Source organism: Cibotium barometz, chromosome 51, assembly GCF_041138505.1.
Source record: "Cibotium barometz isolate CiBa-2024 chromosome 51, ASM4113850v1, whole genome shotgun sequence".
Taxonomy (NCBI): domain Eukaryota; kingdom Viridiplantae; phylum Streptophyta; class Polypodiopsida; order Cyatheales; family Cibotiaceae; genus Cibotium; species Cibotium barometz.
Window position 1 is genome coordinate 45494983 of NC_141096.1, and position 20327 is coordinate 45515309.

Sequence of the window (20327 nt, forward strand, 5' to 3'; positions counted from 1 at the left end):
GAAGACCGCACTTTTGAACAGGTTCAAGAAGGTTGAGGATCCAGATAGAGTTTGGCATGAAGTGCAGGGATTGATACAGGGCGAATTGGAGCCAATTGATGATTATGTGAAGAGATTCTCTTTGCTGTGGGAGGCCTTGTGCAGGGCTTTGGGAGAGGATCAAGTACCTCCGGACATGATGAAGAAAGATCGTTTTGTTGCAGGATTGAAGGGAGGTATTCGCTGGAAGGTTGAATTAAAGAAGCCCAAATCTTATGAGGATGCGGTGGAGATCGCCAAATCAAAGGATTGGAAGTTGCAACGGATGAACCAGCTGGGGATGGTTCCAGTGGCAGTGAGGCCTGAAATTAGAAGGGTAGAAGCGGTACCGATGAGAACTGTGCTGGAAAGAGTGCAACCGACAGAAGCTCAAGTGAATAATGTTACACCACAGGGGACAAAGGTGGCACCCACAGTTGTTACAGCTTCTGATGAAGGGCTTCAACAGGACATGAGGCAAATAGTGGATTGTATGAAGAATCTGAGTTTGAAAATGATGGGGAACACAGGTGGTGGACGTGGCCGAGGTAGAGGTTATAATCAGGAAGGGGTTGAAGGTCAGACAACAAGCTATGAAAGTGGCCGTGGTTTTGGCAGGGGTAGACGGTTTATTCCTACATGTTGGAATTGTGGTGAATTGGGGCATATAAGTCCTGACTGTGATAAGCCTCAGCGAATGGGGGGTGATATGTATCCCTTACCCTTTCAGATTCCCAATAGGGCAAATGATTATGGAATTGAAATTAAAGGTGAAGCAGGGACCAGTGGGTTGATAAATGAGGAAAAAGGTAAAACTAAGGTGGTGGATGTGGTCACCCTTGAGAAGACGAAGGAGACAGAAGCTGATGTAATGCCTTTGGGGAAACGGACGCCACAGGAAAGGGAAGGCAGGGATGCTGCAGGGCCTAGCAAGAAGAAAGGTAAAGTGAAAGAAGGAGGGGGGGATGTAAAGGTCAAGCGGAAGCAAAAGTGTCGTAGGAAGTTTCAAGTGACTGATTTTCCACTAGGGGTTGGGCAGAATAGCTACAATTTGCAGGACATGGCGGGAAGGAAAGCTAATATTACTTTTGGGCAATTGATAGAATTAGCTCCCAAATTGAAGCGTCAGTGGAAAAGACTTGTGAATCCGAGAGAGAAGGAGCCTGCCAAAGGGATAGTGACTGTTTTATCTGTTGAGGAGTTGCCTGATATATGTCCTGTGGTGGATGTATGGTACAAAAGGGAAGAATTTGGGAGAAGCATATATAGATGGTGGTGCACAAATTTGTGTAATCACACTAGCAGCTGTGGAGAGGCTTGGTCTTAATGTTACTGAAGCGTCTGGTTTTCGTATTCGGTTGGCCAATCACCAAAAGGTCAAATGCTTAGGTGTGATCGAGGAGTTAGAACTGCAGGCTTTTGATGTAAAGGTGCTTGTGGACGGTCATGTTATGCCAGCAGGAATGGGTGCATTCCCCATCATTTTGGGAAGACCATGGCTGAGAGCGGTGAAGGCTGTTCAAGATTGGAGGAAAGGGGTCATTACTCTGTATGACAGGCGAGGGGATAAAAAGCAGTTTAATATGGATAATCAGAAGCCTGTTGATGATGAAAGGGAAAGTGAAGCTGATTCGAGTGTTGATGACACGACTAGTAGCACCATTACTAGTGAGGGAACAGATGACACTTCATCCAGTGAGGAGGATGTAGAGATGGCTGCCCTGGTTATTGATGAGGAAGTGCTTAGTGATGAGGTTGCCCAACAAGAAGAGGCCATACAGGAAGTATGCGAGGAAGTACAAGTGAATCATGAGCAGAGGTATGCATGTGATGTGAAAGAGTATGCTTTTGAGTCTTTGGATGATGTACCTTTGTGGGATGAGTGGGATATAGAAAGTCTGCAGGATGATGAACCCGAGTTGGAGTTGGATGATCAGATGTGCATTAATGTTAAGAAAGCCACAAGCAGAATTGACGCTATGAAGGAGGAGCAACACCAAAAGACTATAAATGATGTTGATGCTATGGATGAGATTATGGATGCTGTGATAGATGAATTTCTTATTGGCCTTGATGAAGGTGAGCATATAGGAACTCAGGTGGATGCTTTGGCAATGGTGCCTTTTAAAGGGGAGTTTGTTTTGCCTGTAGTGGTTGGCTTTGATGGTGATGTTTCTTATGTTGATGGACAAGAAAGTACTATAGCACAGCAGGTCTTTCTTGATGAAGCTTTCATCAGTTATTACCCTCAGCAGGAGTTGCTTCACTGGTTCTTCAATAATAGTGTTGACCACATCAGTGATTTTGGAATTGAGATGAGGCAGGATGCCATGTATGTCAAGAGCTTTGTTTCCAGAAGTTCTTATGTGATGTTGTGGGATGTGGGATGGCAAATTACGTCTTCGGAAGATGACAATGTTTCTTTGAACACATGGAATAGAGATGTTTTGGTTACATTGTGTGATGCTCAAAGGATTGACGGAGGAAAAAAAAGTGGTCGTATGCTTTTTCTCCTAATCATAAATGATTCAGCAGGCTAGGGGTTGGGCAAAGTATGTCAGGCAAAATTTCGTAAGGTGTTTTGGGCTTGTGTACATATGGGATGCATGGCATGTAAAAACTTTGCCCTGAATGTCTTGGCAGATGTACAGAGTGGATGGCTTTGCAGTGAGCTAGTACATGCATGTTTTTTTTTTGGGAGCAGGTGCTTGAGATTTGAAGTTTTTTTTAATTGCAGCAATGCGTATGGCCTTGAGAAAAGTTGGTCTCCAATGTGTGGAAGACTTATGGAAGGTCTTTGAGGTTGGCAGTGTATGGGTAGTGGCCATGTTTTGGAAAATTATGGTGTAGCTAATGAAGAGTAGGGTGGCAGCTCTAAAGGGTGTGCTGACGATGGCAAAAGGGCAAGGGCAGCTTTTGCATTTGTTTTGGAAAGTCGTGGGCGCCGCAATTAAAGGTGAAGCACGAGGGATCGCAGAGGGGCCCTCTTGGCATCGTGGGTGTAATGCATGAAGGCCACCATTTGTAATGCTGTCGTGGCCATCCTCTAGGATTTTCGAGACACCAACGTGTATGGAAGTGTTGACTTTCAGGTTTTAGGCCGCCTACTATTCGGATGGCAGCTTGGCAACGTGGAGAGAGACCGCCGCTGGATGCTAGAGAGGAAGGTGTTGCGTTGGGTTTTGGGTGTTGGCTGGCGACTGGGGGACGTCGACAGGCTGGGGACTGCAAGGAGACAGAGAAAGGTACACTTCTGGCTGCAGTAGAGGTGCCGACGTGTGGAGAGAGCCGCTTTACTAGCGGTGATTGCTTGAGAGGGCCGCCTGGTTTTGCTTTGTAGCTGGCAGGGTTGCTGGTAGCGCAAGAGAGTTTACAGCTGTATGCATGGAAGTTTGGCTGCGTGTACACGGGCTCAGGGATGTATCTCAGGAAAAGATAGGAGACAGGCTTGTGTGGGTTTGTGAAAGAGTTTGTTGTGGAAAACAGCCTTGGTTTTAGCACTGTTTGTGGATGGTGCTGTGTATGTTTACACGTGGGAACAAGACTGTATGTGTTGTTGGGAAATTATTTTGTCTATGGTGCCCTTGCTTTGTGTTGTCTTTCTGGTGTGGGTGGTGTGGTGAATGGTGTGAGTAGTGTTCCAGCCAGTGTGCTGGTGGTGCCCCTGTTGGTGTTAGTATTTCCAAGGCTGTTTTATGGACAGCTATAGAGGCAGGTGATTCCGTGTTCGGAATTTCCGACACCGCCAAGAGGACATCATGACGTGAGAAGAAGGCGATCCACTTTGGATCAAGTGGAGAGGTTAAGGGACCTCGCCAATCCAGTGTTGTGGCCCCATGCTATGTGAGAAGTGCTGAGCAGAGGGGATGCAAGTGAGAGCGTAGGTGGCCAAAGTGACACTCCTCCTTGCATGAGGGCAGCTCTTGGAAGAGAGGGTTGAAAGACCTCCCAATCTTGGAAGAGGCTCGTGGCAAACTTGTCTCCGAAAGCAGGGCCAAGCTGGAGGAGAGGAGGCGTTGAGAAGATCCACCTGATGCTAGGCTGCCACTGTCCTCTGTGGGAAGGGGTGCAGGCTATGATGTGAGCAAGAAGGAAATCCTTCGATAGTTCTTCCTTGGGATGGAGACCTTGGAGAATGAGCTTCATTAGAAGGGCTCGATGTTGGATCAATGAGAGGACCTGGTTAGCTAGCACTACCCATGCAGCCGAGCTCTAGTAGAGCAGCTTCCTTTGGATGCTCCCTCGACATAAGAAATAATCATCAACACATGCATGACATGTTTTATTTTAACTAACTAAGATTTGTTTATATCTTCCTTGCCTCTGGTAGGTTTGTGTAATAATCTATCATTTGATTGGAAAAAAATTATGTGAAGCAACCTGCACAAATTATATAATTGACAAATTAGGTAATTGAGTAATGATGAAGTTCAAACGTGTCAAGATCATCGAAATCAACTTCATCAACTGAATGGGAATCTATTATAGTTAACGTTAAAAGAAAAAGCATTACAATCTCATTTCTCTCTATCTCTCTCTCTATAGCTTTCTATAGAGATCATCTTCTCCAGCTCATGGAGGATGGGTTTGTGATTAGACCCAGCTACATGGATACTCATCTTTCTCATGGGGTACGGTGTGCTATTGGTCAGATGCGCATATCCTCACACCAGCTAGAGATTGAGACTGGCAGATTCAGAGGAGTACCAGCTGAGGCCAAGATTTGTTAGCTGTGCCAGCTGGAGCCAGAGACAGAGTTACATTACATATGTCACTGTCCAGTATATTATGAGATACGAGGTCGCTTTCACTGCCTGTTCAGAGAGGGCTCGGACCACTTTCTAGAGTCATGAGATACCAGGATCAGAGATGCCTCGGATTGTACTTGCTGGAGGTGCGTAGACATAAAGAGGGTCTCCTGAGAGGGAGGGGATCAGAGAGGGAGAGACACCTACAGAGGCAAATTACAGACTTCTTTCGACCAGAGATTGAGCAGTCAGGCCAGCAGGCATTGCAGCTAGCCCCAGAGTATAGCCGCACTAGAGGTACACTGATTGATCGGGCTATAGAGCTGGGGCGGTCCAGGCGCCCCAAGATGAGAGGCCCATCTCGACACCGGCGGAGACTACAACAGAGGATCAGGACCATGCTAGCACGGCATGGGAGACGTCCAGTCAGAGTACTCACCATGGAGGACATTGAGGATATCCGCCATCGACCGACGAGAGACTTCTTTGGATAGTGATGTGCATGATGCTTACCTTTGTTGCTGGAGTTTTCCTCCCAGATGTTATCCATTAGGAGCTCCTAGTACCGTACTTTTCCTCATAGTTATTTCAGTTTCAGTTAGTTGTTTTTAGCTTTTCTTACATAGACATTGTATCAAATCCACCAATTGTTGTAACCTTTTTGGTCTCATAGGTCATTTTGGCCTTTTGAAGACGTTAATATATCATTTCATTTCATTTCATTTCTCTCCCTCTCTCTCTCTCTTTGTCATCAGCAAACTTTGCATCTGGGTGCGAATGGGGAGGTTGATTATCTGTAGCCCAGTGTCCTGTGCCTTGAGGAAAGTGCTTATCGCCTGCGCAACTGCCTCTGCGATGAAGAGGAAGAGAAAGGAGGCTAGGAGTCCACCCTTACGTAGTAATCAAGAGATGTGGAAGTGATCTCCTTGTGCACCATGAATGAGAACTTGGGATGAACAGATAAGTATAGGAAAAAAACCCCTGAACCCTAAGGGTTAGATTCCCATCTGCAACATAATGCCCTCCAAAAAGCTTAGTGCATCTTTTTATCGGCTTTCTCAAAGTCAAGGAGGAGAAGTGTTGTGTGCTCTCTGCTCACTTGTGGCCTCCCAAAAAAGGTTAAGATGTTATGTAGGCTCTTCCTATCGTATATGAAGCTTGTCTATGTGCCATGGATAAGAGCAAGGAGGTGATGTTGAAGGGGGGAAGCTTATCGCCTTGGCAAGGATTTTCATGCTATGCCAAGGATGTAGAAAAAGGTTGGAGGCGGAGAAGAAGAAAGAGCCAGGCATGGGTGTGGTTGATGCATTAGCACAAGTGCTGAAAAGGAGTTACGGAACTATGCACATGATGATTGGGCATTCATTGTGCATTGCAATTATGATCCTTCTGTCTCATGATGTATGCAAGTCAGTGATATATCGGGGTGTCTGGTACTTTGATAGTGGTTCTAGTAAGGACATTATTTTTTTTTGGTGATTTATTTTCCTCAATTGAGTCTCCTCCTCAAGGAGGAATAGTCACATGTGCAAACAACTCCTCGTATCCAGTAAAAGGAGTTGGTAAGGTTGTTCTCAGTGTTGCAAATGGTTGGACAATCATGCTCTCAGAATTCCTATTTTTGCCAGGCATTAAAAAGAACTTGCGTTAGTCTCTGCCATTAGTCGGGCAGGCCTAGTGGTCAGATTTGTTCATGACAAGTGTACAATTCATGACCAGAGTGATGGAGACATCGCTGTGGTATCCGGTGTTACTGGATCGGGGACCCGGAGCAATAAACAGACACTTCAAATATACAAATAGAGCTTTGAAACATAGCAAAAGAACCACAATAATATAAAGACATCGCACTGACCTAGAACGACCGGCCCCCCGCAGGAACTTCTTTATTCAAATAGAAGCTTTTACAAGAAACCAAGGTGCAGGTGCAGACTTGCACCGGATTTTCCACAAAGCATCAGCAATTCTTTGGTCCAGATCTCGGTCCAGAGTCATAATAATAAAAAAAGCACCAAAAATTGGCCAAATCTCTCCTAGAGCAGTCACAAAATCAGCCCAAACACCGCCTGTTGTATGGCCAGGTCTGTGAGTAAAACAGTAGCTGAGAACCCACACGCGTGGCTGATGGTACTGAAGCTGTGTGGGTGCTGAACTGTACGGTTTCTGTGCGGACAGCAAGTGGCTAGAAGATGGTGGTGAAAAGATCTCTGTCGACTGGCCTATAGAAGCGTAGTCTGCAGCTCACCTGTACGACCAGCGCACAGCAAGAAAAAGTGAACTGTAGCAGCCGACCAGCCCCGAGAGAAATGAAATGAAATGATGTATTAACGTCTCTAAGAGGCCATAGTGGCCTATGAGACCAAAACTGAGAGTACATCTGAAGTTGGTGTCTCATCAAAGAGAACAACTAAATGAGACTAAAAAGTACAATAAACTGATTGTCCTACAGTTATAAGAACAGAACTGTAAGACTCCGAGATGATACTAAGTAGAAAATACTGGAAAATACTGAAAATGTATATCAGGTAGATCCATGTATGCTGATCAGTTGAAGTGTTGCCCTCTCCTTAGATCAAGTATCTCTGCCATGGGGCTGTTTAGAATGGAGACGTCGTAGAAGCGAGGTAGGCGCCTCCAATGCCGAGCAATACTGGCTCTGATCTGGCCATGTGAGGATGCCGTGGTCGGGATCCTGGTGGGCGTGGCCAACGAGCACGACATAAGATAACTGCTCTATCCGTGGTGACTCCCTGGGAGCGTGGTCGGTGCCCTGATGGCCCAATGGAGGAGGCATCAGGAGGTGTGTGGGCTGGGTTGTTGGTCCTGGTGCCGAAGAAATCTGTCAGGGTCCTCTGTCTAGGTACGTCATGGCTCGGCCTCCTGTTTGCCAAGAGGGTCTCTCTGTGTCTCCTGAGCTCGAGTAGAAACAATCCCAAGCATCTCTGATCCTCAAACTCCATGACCCTGCGTAATGGCCCAAAACCCTCTCGGAAGAGGCAGTGATATCTCCCTCGGATCTCATAATAGACTGTACATCGGCAAATGTAGTGTTCCTCTGTCTCTACCTCCTGGTAGCATAGCTGACAAATGCAATCATCCACGATCTGATGCACATATCGCCCTGTCTCAATCCGTAGCTTGTGTGATGAGGTCCGGATCCGTCCAATGGCACAACGTATCCCATGTGATAGGTGTACATCCATGTACGCGGGGCGGGTGATAAAATCATCCGGTGAGGTGTGTAGAAAATAGCTCTTGTAATGAGCCATTTTCGTGTCCAAGGGCTCAAGGGGGCTAATCCATGTCCTGTCTGTGTCCACTCGGATGATATCCATCTTGATCACACGGTTTTGCTCTGAGCGGGTGAGATCCAAAAATGGACAATCCACACTGTATTGAAAGGGTGGTAGTGCCTCTATCCGCAAACCATGTAGGTCAAACCATGATCTCATCTGAGCGTACCAACAATGAGTATCTCCATCCTCTGCCAACTGTATGGATGAGGTTAATGCCAATCGGGAGTACCTTTGCTGAGGGAGCTCCCATAGCCGCTGTAAAAAGGTAACTACCTAGAATAGGGCCTCGGTTACTACTGGTGGGGCACCCAGCTCAGCCCGAACAATCTCATGTGGTACTGATGATTTGCTTCGAATCATGCGAGCAATCATCATAATCAGTGGTCTCTCCATTTGCCTCCATCCCTCATCTGTCCCTCTCTGAGATTTGTGATGTATACTGGGTCCCCAAAATTGGATCTGCGTACAGAAGGGTTGGTGTGACAAGCGTATCAAATAGCCACAATTTGGTGCGTGGCTCCTGAAACTGTATGTGTGCAGATTGCCTCTCAAGTGCCCCCAAGGTTGCATGCCCTCGAGCTAATCTAGCTGCTGCTGCCTCCTTCAGGGAGAAACGCAGTCCTGTGAAAGTAACTCCCAAGTAGACATATGACCTGACGTACTCTACCGGCTCCCCTCGGAAAGTGAACTGAGGCTCTGATCTCGTCACCCATGCCTGTGTGGTGTTAAACACCATAACCTTGGTTTTCCCAAGGTTCACTGTCAGATCTCTATCCGCACAGAAAGCCTGTAATGCATCCAGGTGTCTCTCTAATCCCTCCAGAGAGTCTGAGATTAGAACAATATCATCAGCATATAACAAGATGGGTATCAACACCCCTGCCAGGCATGCCCCTGGGCCTCCCAATCTATCTACATAATCAGAGACCGCATCAATGTACAGTCCAAAGAGGGTGGGCGATAGCGGGCATCCCTGCTTCACCGCTATCGTGTTGGTCACCCTATCAAATAGTCCGCCTGGAGCTCGGACTCTGCCTGTCAATCACAGACTCATACAAAGCATATATCCCCCACTGCATATCCTCGGGTACCTCAATGTCATGCAATCTGTGCATAAGCCTGGCACGTGGTACGGTATCGAAGGCTTTGCGGTCAGTAGTGGAAGATGAGAGAATTGTGTTGTACGACCAACGCAGAAGAGGAGATAGAGAGAACTGTTGCCGGCGAGGAGATGTGAGGGGGTGTCTGTGAAAATGGCCCTGCTTTCCTTTTAATAGAGTCGACCAGCTCTTATTTTGGCTTGCTCTTTTCCTTTTTGCCAAAAGTGGCTTGGCTGCCCAAAATAACTGCTTTTATGCTTTTCCTAAAGTTCTTTTCCAATTTTTAGCTAGGCGCCTCCTTTTGTCACTTATACATGGCCCAATAAGAATAATATGTCTAGCCAGCTTTAATGATGTGTGAACACACTGACTTATAAACCTTATAAGGTCACTTTAATGATTAAAATCCCATGTTGCTCATGCTGTTGAACCATTTTATAGGCCAAACTTTGGCAGTGATGAATGCTTCAGCTTTCTTCTGTGGCAAATCCCCGTTCTCACCTTGGTTCTGTTCAGTGTGTGGGCTTGCCCCGAAAACACTGATCAAGACTGGTGAAGGGACAAAATGGTGACATCCGGTACTCTAAGCGATGGGCTTTACAGTTTGGACAGGTATGAGAGATTGGCACATCATGCTTGTTTTAGTTAATGCCACACATGCTATGAGTGATGCGGAGCTATGTCATGCCCGCTTTGGTTACTTGAATTTCGGCAGTTTGTTATGTCTTACAAGGCAAGGGATGGTGTCAGAGTTGCCAAAGTTTGAGGCCCCTGACAAACATGTATGTGAGGGTTGCATTTAGGGCAAGATGCAACGGGTATCAATTCCGAAAGATGGATTACTTAGGGCTGTCCTAAAATTCCAGCTTAATTATGTGCTCACATGAGGACACTATTGATTGGGAGTTATCTCTTCTTTGTGACTTATATTGATGACTAATCTACGCACACCTGAGTGTATTTGTTGAAGGTAAAGTTAGAGGTTTTTAAATGCTTTAGATACTTTGTTTCTATGGCTGAAAATGTGTCTGCATATAAAGTTGACACCCATCTTACAGATTGAGAGGGTGAGTTATATGTCAAAGGAGTTTCATATATATATGAATGAAAGTGGCATAAAACATCAACGCATAGTACCTTATACACCTCAGCAAAATGATGTGACTAAGAGAAAGAATATATCTCTTATGGAGATGGCACGTTGCATAGTTAAAGACTAGGATTTGCCTCATGTTTTTTGGTTAGAGAGAGTTATGTGTGTCACTTATGTGCTAAACAGATGTTCCACTAAGTCCTTGCAGGACAATGATCCCTTATGAAGCTTGGAATGGCAGAAAGTCATCTGTGGCTCATTTTCGTGTTTTTGGTTGTCTTATTTATGCACTTATGCGTAAGCAACAACGCAATAGGTTGCATGATAAGGCATAAAATGTACTTTTGTGGGATACAACTCAAAAAGCAAAGGGTATAGACTCTTACCATCTGGCCACAAAGCAGATTTTGGTGAGTAGAGATGTCTTTGTTGAGAACTCAGTTCAACCCATGCTTTTAGGAAAAAAACAACAAAATGTATGCTCACTGGACTTTCATAACAACAAAATGTATGCTCACTGGACATTTTTGATACACTCCCACCTTTGTAGAATGCTGGGCAGCCATATGTGGAGTAAATGAATGTTCAAAAAGGTGTTGCGAATCAACCTATACTTGCTGAAAGTTAGCCAATTGATCATCTTATTGATGAGGCAGTTGTGAATGAGGAAAGGGCAGCCATATAGACGTCTAAGAATATGCCAAAATGGCTACTGCAGACATTAAATTAGCTACTTCCTACCTAGTAGGACGCATGCACGTTCTCGTCATGCATCTTATTCTTTGGTGGATCATGTTTTCTTTGCAAGTATATGCAAAGAAGGGGAACCTATTTCCTTTGAGGAAGCACAGGAAAATAATCATTGGATGCAGACCATGCAGGATGAGTATGACTCAATCCTAAAAAATGACACTTGCTATTTAGCAAATTTGCCTTATGGTAAAAAGGCCATTGATATGAAGCGATTTTATAAGTTTAAGTGTAACGCTGATGGTAGCGTTGACCGCTACAAGGCAAGGCTTGTTGCAAAGGGTTATGCTCAGGAGGATGTTATAATTATGGAGGTATGAGCAATATGATGGATTTCATTGTAATAGCATTGAACAAACTAAATGTGAGAGAAAGAAGAAAGATATATTAATGTCTACAAGAGGCCAAAGTGGCCTATGAGACTAAAGTACGAATACATCCAAAACTCAAGGAAACTAAATGTCCCGAGTAGAAAATGAAAAGCATAAACTGAAAAACAACTAGCTATTACATGTGGCCAAAGAGGAACTAGTGGCTTGATACATCATACAACTCCCAGAAAAAGGCATGATAAATAGGCGGCATAATGACACAAGAAATGGGATAATGGAGATGTACTCATCATGCATTTATTGAGAGTCTCTTATATAGGCTGGAGTACAAGAGATTAGGGTATAATTAACCTCTAAACAAAACCCTAATAAAGTCTTGAAGAGAGCACCTAATGCCTAGATTTGGATCCTCCTCACTAGAGCTAGGTGCCTAGAATATTCCCCCTTTGATGTCTTTTGACCCTAGTCTACTAATTGTTCTAAGGCTAATAGACCTTTGGACCTTATGCCATTATCCCCAATGTCACGATATGATATTTTGGTGTATTGTTTCAACAGAGAAGGGTATAGATTATGATGAGACGTTTGCATCCATGTCTCGTATGACTACAATCATGTGTATTATAGCATTGGTAGTGCATCATGGTTGGAATGTACATTAGTTGGGTATCAAGACTACCTTCTTGAATGGTAATTTGTATGAGGAGTTTTATGTATCTCAACCTTGTGGTTTGGTTGAGAACAGGAGTCTAAAGTATGCAGGCTTAAGCAGGCTCCCATAGCATGGTATCAGAAGATAAATGTGTACTTGGTTGCAAATGGTTTTTGCAATAGTCCAACTAAGAGTACCCTCTATGTAAAGAGGAGTAAAGATTGTTTTTTGGTCATCGTTTTATACGTTGATGACATGCTACTCACACAGGCGGTAATGAGGAGAAGATTTCAGCCCTCAAGGATGAATTACATGTGTCATTTGACATGACAGATTTGGGCTCATTACATTATTATTTGCACATACAGTTTATACAATGTGATGATTGTATTGTGTTGTTGTAGTTAAAGTACATACAAAGGTGGATTACACAGTTTGGTCTTGAAGATTGCAAGCGTGTTGCTACACTAGCAGACAGGTGCTAGGCTTAGTCTCTAGGGTGCATGTGAACCATTTGATACATCACTTTATCAGCAGGCTGTTGGGTGCATCATCTATCTATGTAATGTGAGGCTACGCATTCCGTGGTGGTGGGGAAGTGGTGAGGTTGTCGTGGCCGAGGGGCGAGATAGGGAAAGGGGGTGGAACTTGTTATTGGGGCGAGGGTAGGGACGGGCTAGAGAGGGTGGAAATCGTTACATGCGAGGATGGTAGGCAGCCGGACGATGGTGAGCTAATAGAGAACCTTGGGGTGAAAATGAAAGCGGACTGAAATGGAAGGGGGGCAGAGGGGGCAATTGAGGGGGCAGAGGGGGTGGTACAGCGGTAGAATGCGGCTTGGGTCTTTAGGTGCAACTGAGGTCGGATATGGGATGCCGGGGGAGAAGAACAGTGAGGTTAGTGGGGTGGTGTCATGGGGGGAAAGTGTAGTTGGGGGCTATTGTAGAAGGTAGGCGAGGAAAGAGGTAGAAGGGCAAGTGTATGATACAATGTGAGGCTTGTTGAGCTACACTCTTTGGTTTCCCTCTTTCGGTCCCTCGGGGACGCAAGGAGGAGTTTGTATTTTTGTCACTGAGCAGCTCTTACCGGCAATGACAGGCTTAGGTGTCATAGTCTCTAGGCAAGCACAATGGGTTACCATTATGATTGGAGAGGACTACATGGGCTTCCTCAATGTTTATGGCCCGAACACCACAACACGTAGAGCCATCTTCTAGAGCACAGTCTGTCAGGCCCTTCCTAAGGCTGACTTTTGGTACATGGGTGGAGACTTTCACATGATCGAGTCAGCAGAGGACAAACTCGGAGGAGCACGGCTACAGACTCAACCGCAGAGTACTATGCATGGGAGGAGTTAATCCCAGCACTCAGAGGACAAACTCGGAGGAGCACGGCTACAGACTCAACCGTAGAGTACTATGCATGGGAGGAGTTAATCCCAGCACTCAGGGGACAGGACCCTTGGCATCTCCTAGAGTTTGGGTGTTGTCGTGAGAGCCTGTTTTCTCGCGGTCCAATAGGAGGTGTACCAGCCCCAACCTTCGACTTGGCAGGTTCTATGTGAATGAGTGGGCTTGCGATCGCAGGCACATGATCAGCATCTTGGCGGGCACCACTTTTTCTGATCACGCTCCGGTTATTCTATCCTTAGAGGACCCCTAGAGGAAGGACAGGCATGCGAGCACTAGGATTCCGAACAACCTCATTTACGACTCCGCGATCTACAATAGCATAGAGTTGATATGGGCGGGACTGGATTTTATCTCAGGCTCTGCCACGTGCACCTTGAATGTGGGCCTTGGTGAGATCAACAGATTTCTACAAGAGGCAGCACAAAGCAGATTGGAGGGATTTCGTGAGCAGGAGAGGAACTTGAGGAGGGGTCTTGCTCCTCTCCAGCAACTTTTAGAGAGTTCCCCCAATAGCCCATGGATTGAGAGTCAGCTTGCTGCTGCCTGTACGGAGATTAGAGCCATCGAGGATAGGAGGGTGGAGTGCAAGTACCATCATCGCCCACTCATAACTAAACTAGTCCCTTCACATACACTTGCTCCTAATAACAATGAGGTATAATCCACTAACTTAGCATCTTCTTCTTTTCACTTTGAATTTTCCACCACTGACACTCTAGCCCGAAGGGAATTACAAGTAGCAAGGCTAGTGGAGGTGACCAGGTATTATGTCTACCTTGGGGTTACCTTCACCAGTACGGGGGGACATTTTTCCATGTAGCAGGCCTCCTAGGATAGTTTCACCAGCGGATATGCACTAGCCCTCCTAGAGCGTCAATGCCATCAGTCTCACTTCCAGGAACCCCGAATGAAGGGGTGGCTCTTTGACACCTTGGTCACTCCAACAAAGATGTATGCAACTGCCTTTTGGGGCACCCGGATTATCCTCGGCAGACTGGCAGAGGATTGAGCCGGATTGAGCGGCCTCTAATCCGCATGCTATCACGGATGATTCATAGAAAACCATCTGTCCCACATCATATCATTCAAGCGGAGTTTGCTCTATCCCCCATGGTTATAGAGGCACTCTTCCAGACAGTTACTTATATGCAACGAGAGAGAGATGGACCCCACATGACTCCTTCGCCTAGCCCTTCAGTCTTCAAGGGCGATTGCTGTGAGAGGCACACACTCATCTTGGTATGTCTCTGTTATCACATGGTTTAGGCTTCACATTGACCAGCTCCCTTCTTACCAGTATGACCCAAACTCACCATACCTCAGGCTTTCCCATGTGGACCATAACTGGATGCTCCGATATGATTTGCTTCAGGCACACATTAGGGACAGTTGGATTACCCCGGCGCAGCCCTTGCCCGTCAAGATGCAGTATTATCGGGATCACTTCCTTAGGCTCATTGAGGATGGGGTCATATAGAGACCAAGCTACATGGATATCTTATGTCTCATGCCATGAGGATTGCCACTGGTCGGCTCCGAGTTTCATCCCATTCCCTATACATCAAGGCCGACAGAGCAACAAGGATACCAGGGAGGACAGGATTTGCAGATTCTGCAGTAGAGAGGTGGAGTTTGAGGAGCATTATGTATGCCGATGCTCAATCTACTATGAGATCAAAGGGAGATACCATTGCTTTTTCAGAGAGGGGTTCAATCCTATTAGCAGTATCATGGATTATCCAAACCAGAGATGCCTGAGCTTGTTCTTGCTAGAGCTATGATGACACAAAGAGAGCCTCCTCAAAGCACAGACCTCACAAGCTAGTTCAGCCCAGCTCAGGATCACCAATTTCTTCCAGCCCCAGCATGCTGTACCTACTCCACTAGGAGATCCGGCACTTCATCAAACTAGGACAGTATCCAGGAGCATAGGGGTCACTCTACCGTGAGCCACAGTGCTCCGAGCTGCAAGACGACCTCGGCCCCCTGGACCACAACTACAACCACCACCAGTCCATCAGGCCCAGATCGATGTGATCCTTACATGTCACCGACACACGATGGAGACCTCTTCTTAGCCTCTCTTCACTATTTCAGATCTTGCGGCCACCCTCTCCTACCCGATGATGGATCTCCTCCATGGACCCCTCCCTTCCATAGATTCAGGATAGAGTGCATTATGATCATTCTTGTATACTTTATAGCATACTCCCTTGTTTGTTCTGCGCATTTACCTAGCACTTAGCTTCAGTTGCTAGGTTTCCAGTCAGGTTTTGTTTCAGTTTTCCATGATGATGATATTCCATGGATACTTGTAATCATCTTTTGTCTCATAGGCCAATCGGGCCTTTTGTAAGACATAAATATAACTTTTTTTCGTTCTTTTTTTCTCCTTCCCTCCTAGCTTCCCTCCTCATGCTCCCCTCCTCCATGGCGTCTCCATCCTAGTGAAAAAAAAAATCACGAAATAAGACTGTACAATTTTTGCCGCCGCCTTAATCCTTGCCTCCCATCTCCTTTTAGGCCAATTTCTTTTTCCATTTCCGTGCCACCGCTTAAGTACGAGCACTGCATCACCAGGTTCCTATGACCTCAGGATCGTGCGCAGCCAACACAGTCGGCCCCGTCCAACCCGGTGCCCTATTGCGCAGCCATGACTCCCGCGTACACACCTTCTTCAATGGCTCACTCAGCCGTGAAACCCTCACCTTCCACATCCAATAGCACTGCAACTATGGCTCCAGAGGTACAATCTCCGACTACTTCCTCTGAATCATCCAAATCTTCTTCAACCTCCTCTCACAGTGTCGTTCCTCAATAATTTCCCTCTAAGGTGACACTGATATTTCCTCTGCAACCCCTCCTCCTCGCCCAGCTACTCATCTCCAGGACCCCCTCCGCTTCCAACCTTGTTTCTATGCACCATTTTCAGTTGTCACCTGCACCACTCCTTTCACCATCAATTTCGTCGACCAATCTCCATTCAACATCCCCAATTTCTCACTTTGTTCAGTCAAGTTGAAGTAGCCACCTTGGGCATGACAGGTCTCACTTCCATCCCGACTCTGGCAGCAACAACTCGGTAAAATCTTCCCGTAGCGGCGAGTATGCCCCTCGGAAAGATGGTGCTCCTAGAGGAAAACAATGTTGATGGGTAGCTGTGTGAAGCTCTCCTCTGAGGATGCCTCGCCTCTGAAAGCACTAAGGCCCCCCTAAACCCTGATTGTTCCATGGGGCTATCCACGTATCAATCTTTGTTGGAGCCTGAACTATTAGAACTTCCCTCCACTCGAAGAGTCTTGGGCGTGGGTTTCGATGGGGAATAATTGCAATCAGTCTTGTGGCGAAGGCACACCAAGTGGGTGCGGATATTGTCGTCCTTATGTCGCCACTCTATATCAACACGAGGGTAGGCATACTCTAAAGTCCATCGATCACAATGGAGGTATCTGTAAGAGGAGGGGGGAGAGGTGGGTGAGCACGTCGATGATACGTAGATCATGAAGATGGTGTGAGAGCTCTACTGCCTGGCCCTGGATGGCAACAACCAGCGACTCCGAATTCCACTCCGTCCTTGGGGCTGCACTCAAGAGAAAGGAGAAGATCATCACGCCACTCTTTGGAATGATGAAACACCACACAGATCCGAATGGAAGCTAATGTCTCCTCAAAAATATCAGTTCCTTCCAACAGAAGACATTGCAAGAAATGGTAATCCACAAGCGGCCCCAAGATCATTGGGGGCCCACTTGGGGACTCTGACGACAGAGCTTTCACCGGGGAAGTGGTGATGGTCATATCTACCGGCTCTGAGAATGATGAATCAAGCAGTGGGGATGGAGCTCGCCGGCTACCTCCGCTCTGAGTCGGGTGCTACAAGAGGGCGGCAAGAGTGCTCTGAAGAGGCGGAGGGAGGGGGGAATGCGGGCTCAGAGGAAGAGGACGGGGTAGGGGGGGCTGCTACGAGAAGTGTCAGAAGCGAGGATGGAGGTTTGGGCGCTGCGGGGGGGGGGGGGGGGGGGGGGGGGGGGGGGGGGGAGATGGGCGGGTAGGAGTGATCCATCGGAGAGGCAGGGTGTTGGGAGGGGCTCGCCAGGGGTTTCGTGGGGCCAACTGGCCCCACTGGAAACTGAGAACTGGAGTTGTCGTCTCGGCGGGGTAACGGTCGCCAAACTGAAAGGGCCGGAGGGACCCTCGCAGTGACTGGGGGGGGGGCCATTGCCGATGGGTGGGTGTTGCGATAAATGATAGAACCGAATCCACCTATACTTTGCGAGCCTAACCCGCGCGGCAGCAGTGCTAAGCTTTGGTAGTCGTCTGCTAGCCATGGCACGGGCCAACGGTCTGCCACTCTCTAGCAGTAGAGTCGGCTGTGGTTGAGACCTGGTGCTCAACTTTTTGGTCTCATAGGTCATTATGGCCTTTTGAAGACGTTAATATAACATTTCATTTCATTTCATTTCATTTCCCCCTGGTTAGGATTTGAAGGGGAGGGGGGGACCATTGGAGGCAGTCTCCTAGACTGGTGCCCAGGGCAAGCTCTAGCGAGGTGTCCCATCTGCGTGCAAATGAAACACTAGCCAGGAAGGCCCGAGTACTCCATTTACTGAATGATGGGGTCTCCTTGAAGGCAAGGAATGGATATGACATGAGGCACTGTCTCCGGCGAGGCAATACAGATGTGAAGGGATGGAATCCCGGTTGCCCGTGCGAGGGGCGAGTCAAACTGAACCTAGTAGTAGCCACGTTCCAGAGGATGAATGTCTGTGATCTGTGCAGGCCCACCAAGGAGGCTAGCATGAAGAAGATCTCTGAGTTGTCCACGCACAGGGCGGCTACCGACAATCTTCATACTAGAGTGGAGGCCTCTAAGGATGCAACAGTTGTAGTGAGGAGCTGACGGTTCGCTTCAGAGAAAGATAAGCAAGTTACGGCGGCCTCAGTTGGGGATGAATGAGCGGCTACCATGGAGTCCTCCTGAGGATGAAGACTAGAAGAGGCCGAGACTTGCCGAAAGAAAAATTCCCAAGAGTTGAAGATACTGCCAGATGAAGACGGAGGGGACGAAGAAGCCGGAGGAAGAAGGGGTAAGCAGTGAGGCTACGGAGGAGGGAGGGAGGGCCGGGGGGGGGGGGGGGGGGGGGGGGGGGGTGGTTGCGCTGGGGAGTTGGGCGCAGGCAGATCAGGGGGACGCAGGCGGGACGAGGGGGGGAGAGGGGCTGCAGGCGGACAGCGAGGGCTAGGTGCGCAGAAGGGTCTGGGTGACCGCGGGGGGGTCTGGGGGGGGGTGTGTTGGTGGCGGCGGTTCCAAGCTCACGATTCTGGGTTCCCCTCCGTAATATCTTGCTGCTTGCACGCCACAGCTCTTCAAATACCATGCATCATGTACAGAGAAAAAGACTGGTGTGTCATCCTCCCCCGGTGTGGGGATACCCATAGAGGTACACTTGTTCTTGAGATGACTCCCAACCACAAGTGACCAATCCTTTCCAAAGAAGTTCCCTGTGATCCAGTGGTTGGGTATGGCAGCATCAATTTGCACAATCCTGTGACTAGTGCCCCTCAGATGATGCATAAACACCCCATCTAATCCTGACCAAAGAAAGTTTCAAACGAGGCGATGTAACTGGCCAGATGTAACTGGCCAATGCATGCCTTATGAAAAACCGAACAAGAAGTGAAAACCAAGCAGTGGCCAACAACACTTGCTTAGTCACCAAGGCTCTAGATGCCAAAGCAAGCTTGTTGCCACTCCAATGATGAAGTCTGCTTTTAATGCTCATGAGAACAGTTGGAAACTATTATGGTTGGGACATGTCAATGCCAACCTGGCAGCCAAGGTATTAGGCAGTGCATCCTCTCTCAATCCAATCTTGCACTATCCATACTGTAGCAAAACGTTTTTAACCACTGTGAATGATTTTTTGAAGTCTGACATGACCTCACTTTTGACTGGCGAATAGCTTAATGTATAAATGCTTCTTGTTGATGTTTCAGGATGGAAAGTTCATGGTTGGATGTTTGAAATTTCCTCATGTAAGTTTATGTATACATTGTCCTGAATTACAGCTTTATCCTGTGTGGTTAAGAAATTAGAATCCCGCCCTAGAAAACTTAAAATTTTGAAGGGGTGATTGTACTTGTCAAAGTGAGCATCATGTTTTGATGGGCACAACTCAAAATGGGTAACCAAGGCTCATGGCTGTGTCTTATATTTAAAAAATCAATATCACTTTGTTACTTGGAGGGTGGCTTGTTTGTTGTTGTTTATCCTTGCGTAGTGCATGTGTTTGAGAGATACAGAACTGATTCTGTGGTGTTGTTAAAATGCATATACTGATGACGCATCTTCGAGTAAAATCTTTTATGTGCTTAAAACACTTAATGGATGTGTAAAACTGTATTTCATGAGTTTTTTACATACTTGAGCTTGTGTGAGGAATTATTTCTGCAAAAAGGAAGGAGACATTATGTATACATAACAATTTGCATCATATACGTGTAACTTGCTATAATAAGATATGTGAGAGCTAGAAATCTGTTTGTGTAGAGAGCATTCTGTATTTGTAACTATGAGGTATGTCCATGTTGATTGCAAAGAAATAGACATCGGCAAAATCTTTCTGGTGGCGGAAGAAATGTTTTCTTTTGAATAATCTTGATAAAAAAAATCCTGGACAAGTTAAAATCTTGATGTCTATTCTAGAAGTGGAAAAAAGTCTTTTTCTTCATATCAGTGACACTATTTTTCTCCAATCAAGGTGACATCCCATTCAATGTGCATATGAGAAATACTGTTCTGATTTTGGTTTGTCAGAATTTGATGCTTGTCTAGTAACAGTGCAGGAATGTCGTCTGGTTGCCGAATTCTCTAGTCGGAGCATCAGTTTTAGCGGAAGCTTGCACTACATGTGGACCAGGTTGGT

The 20327-nt window shown here is 46.7% G+C and overlaps 1 protein-coding gene across 8 annotated transcripts in view; it reads left to right on the top strand.

Moving 5' to 3' along the window:
- The window catches only part of TOP3A (topoisomerase 3alpha), a 192042-nt gene that overhangs the window by 139652 nt on the left and 32063 nt on the right, over positions 1–20327 (top strand). For 6 of the 8 annotated variants that reach the window (XR_015264278.1, XM_086788003.1, XM_086788007.1 and 3 more), the window contains 2 exons: positions 19399–19437; positions 20243–20321. Coding sequence is in view for 7 of the 8 variants with exons in the window: in XM_086788003.1 (XP_086644129.1) it covers positions 19399–19437; positions 20243–20321 (118 nt within the window). In the remaining variant the exon portion in view is untranslated. The remainder of the gene's footprint in view (positions 1–19398; positions 19438–20242; positions 20322–20327) is intronic. The other 2 variants (XM_086788005.1, XM_086788006.1) reach the window with 1 other exon arrangement.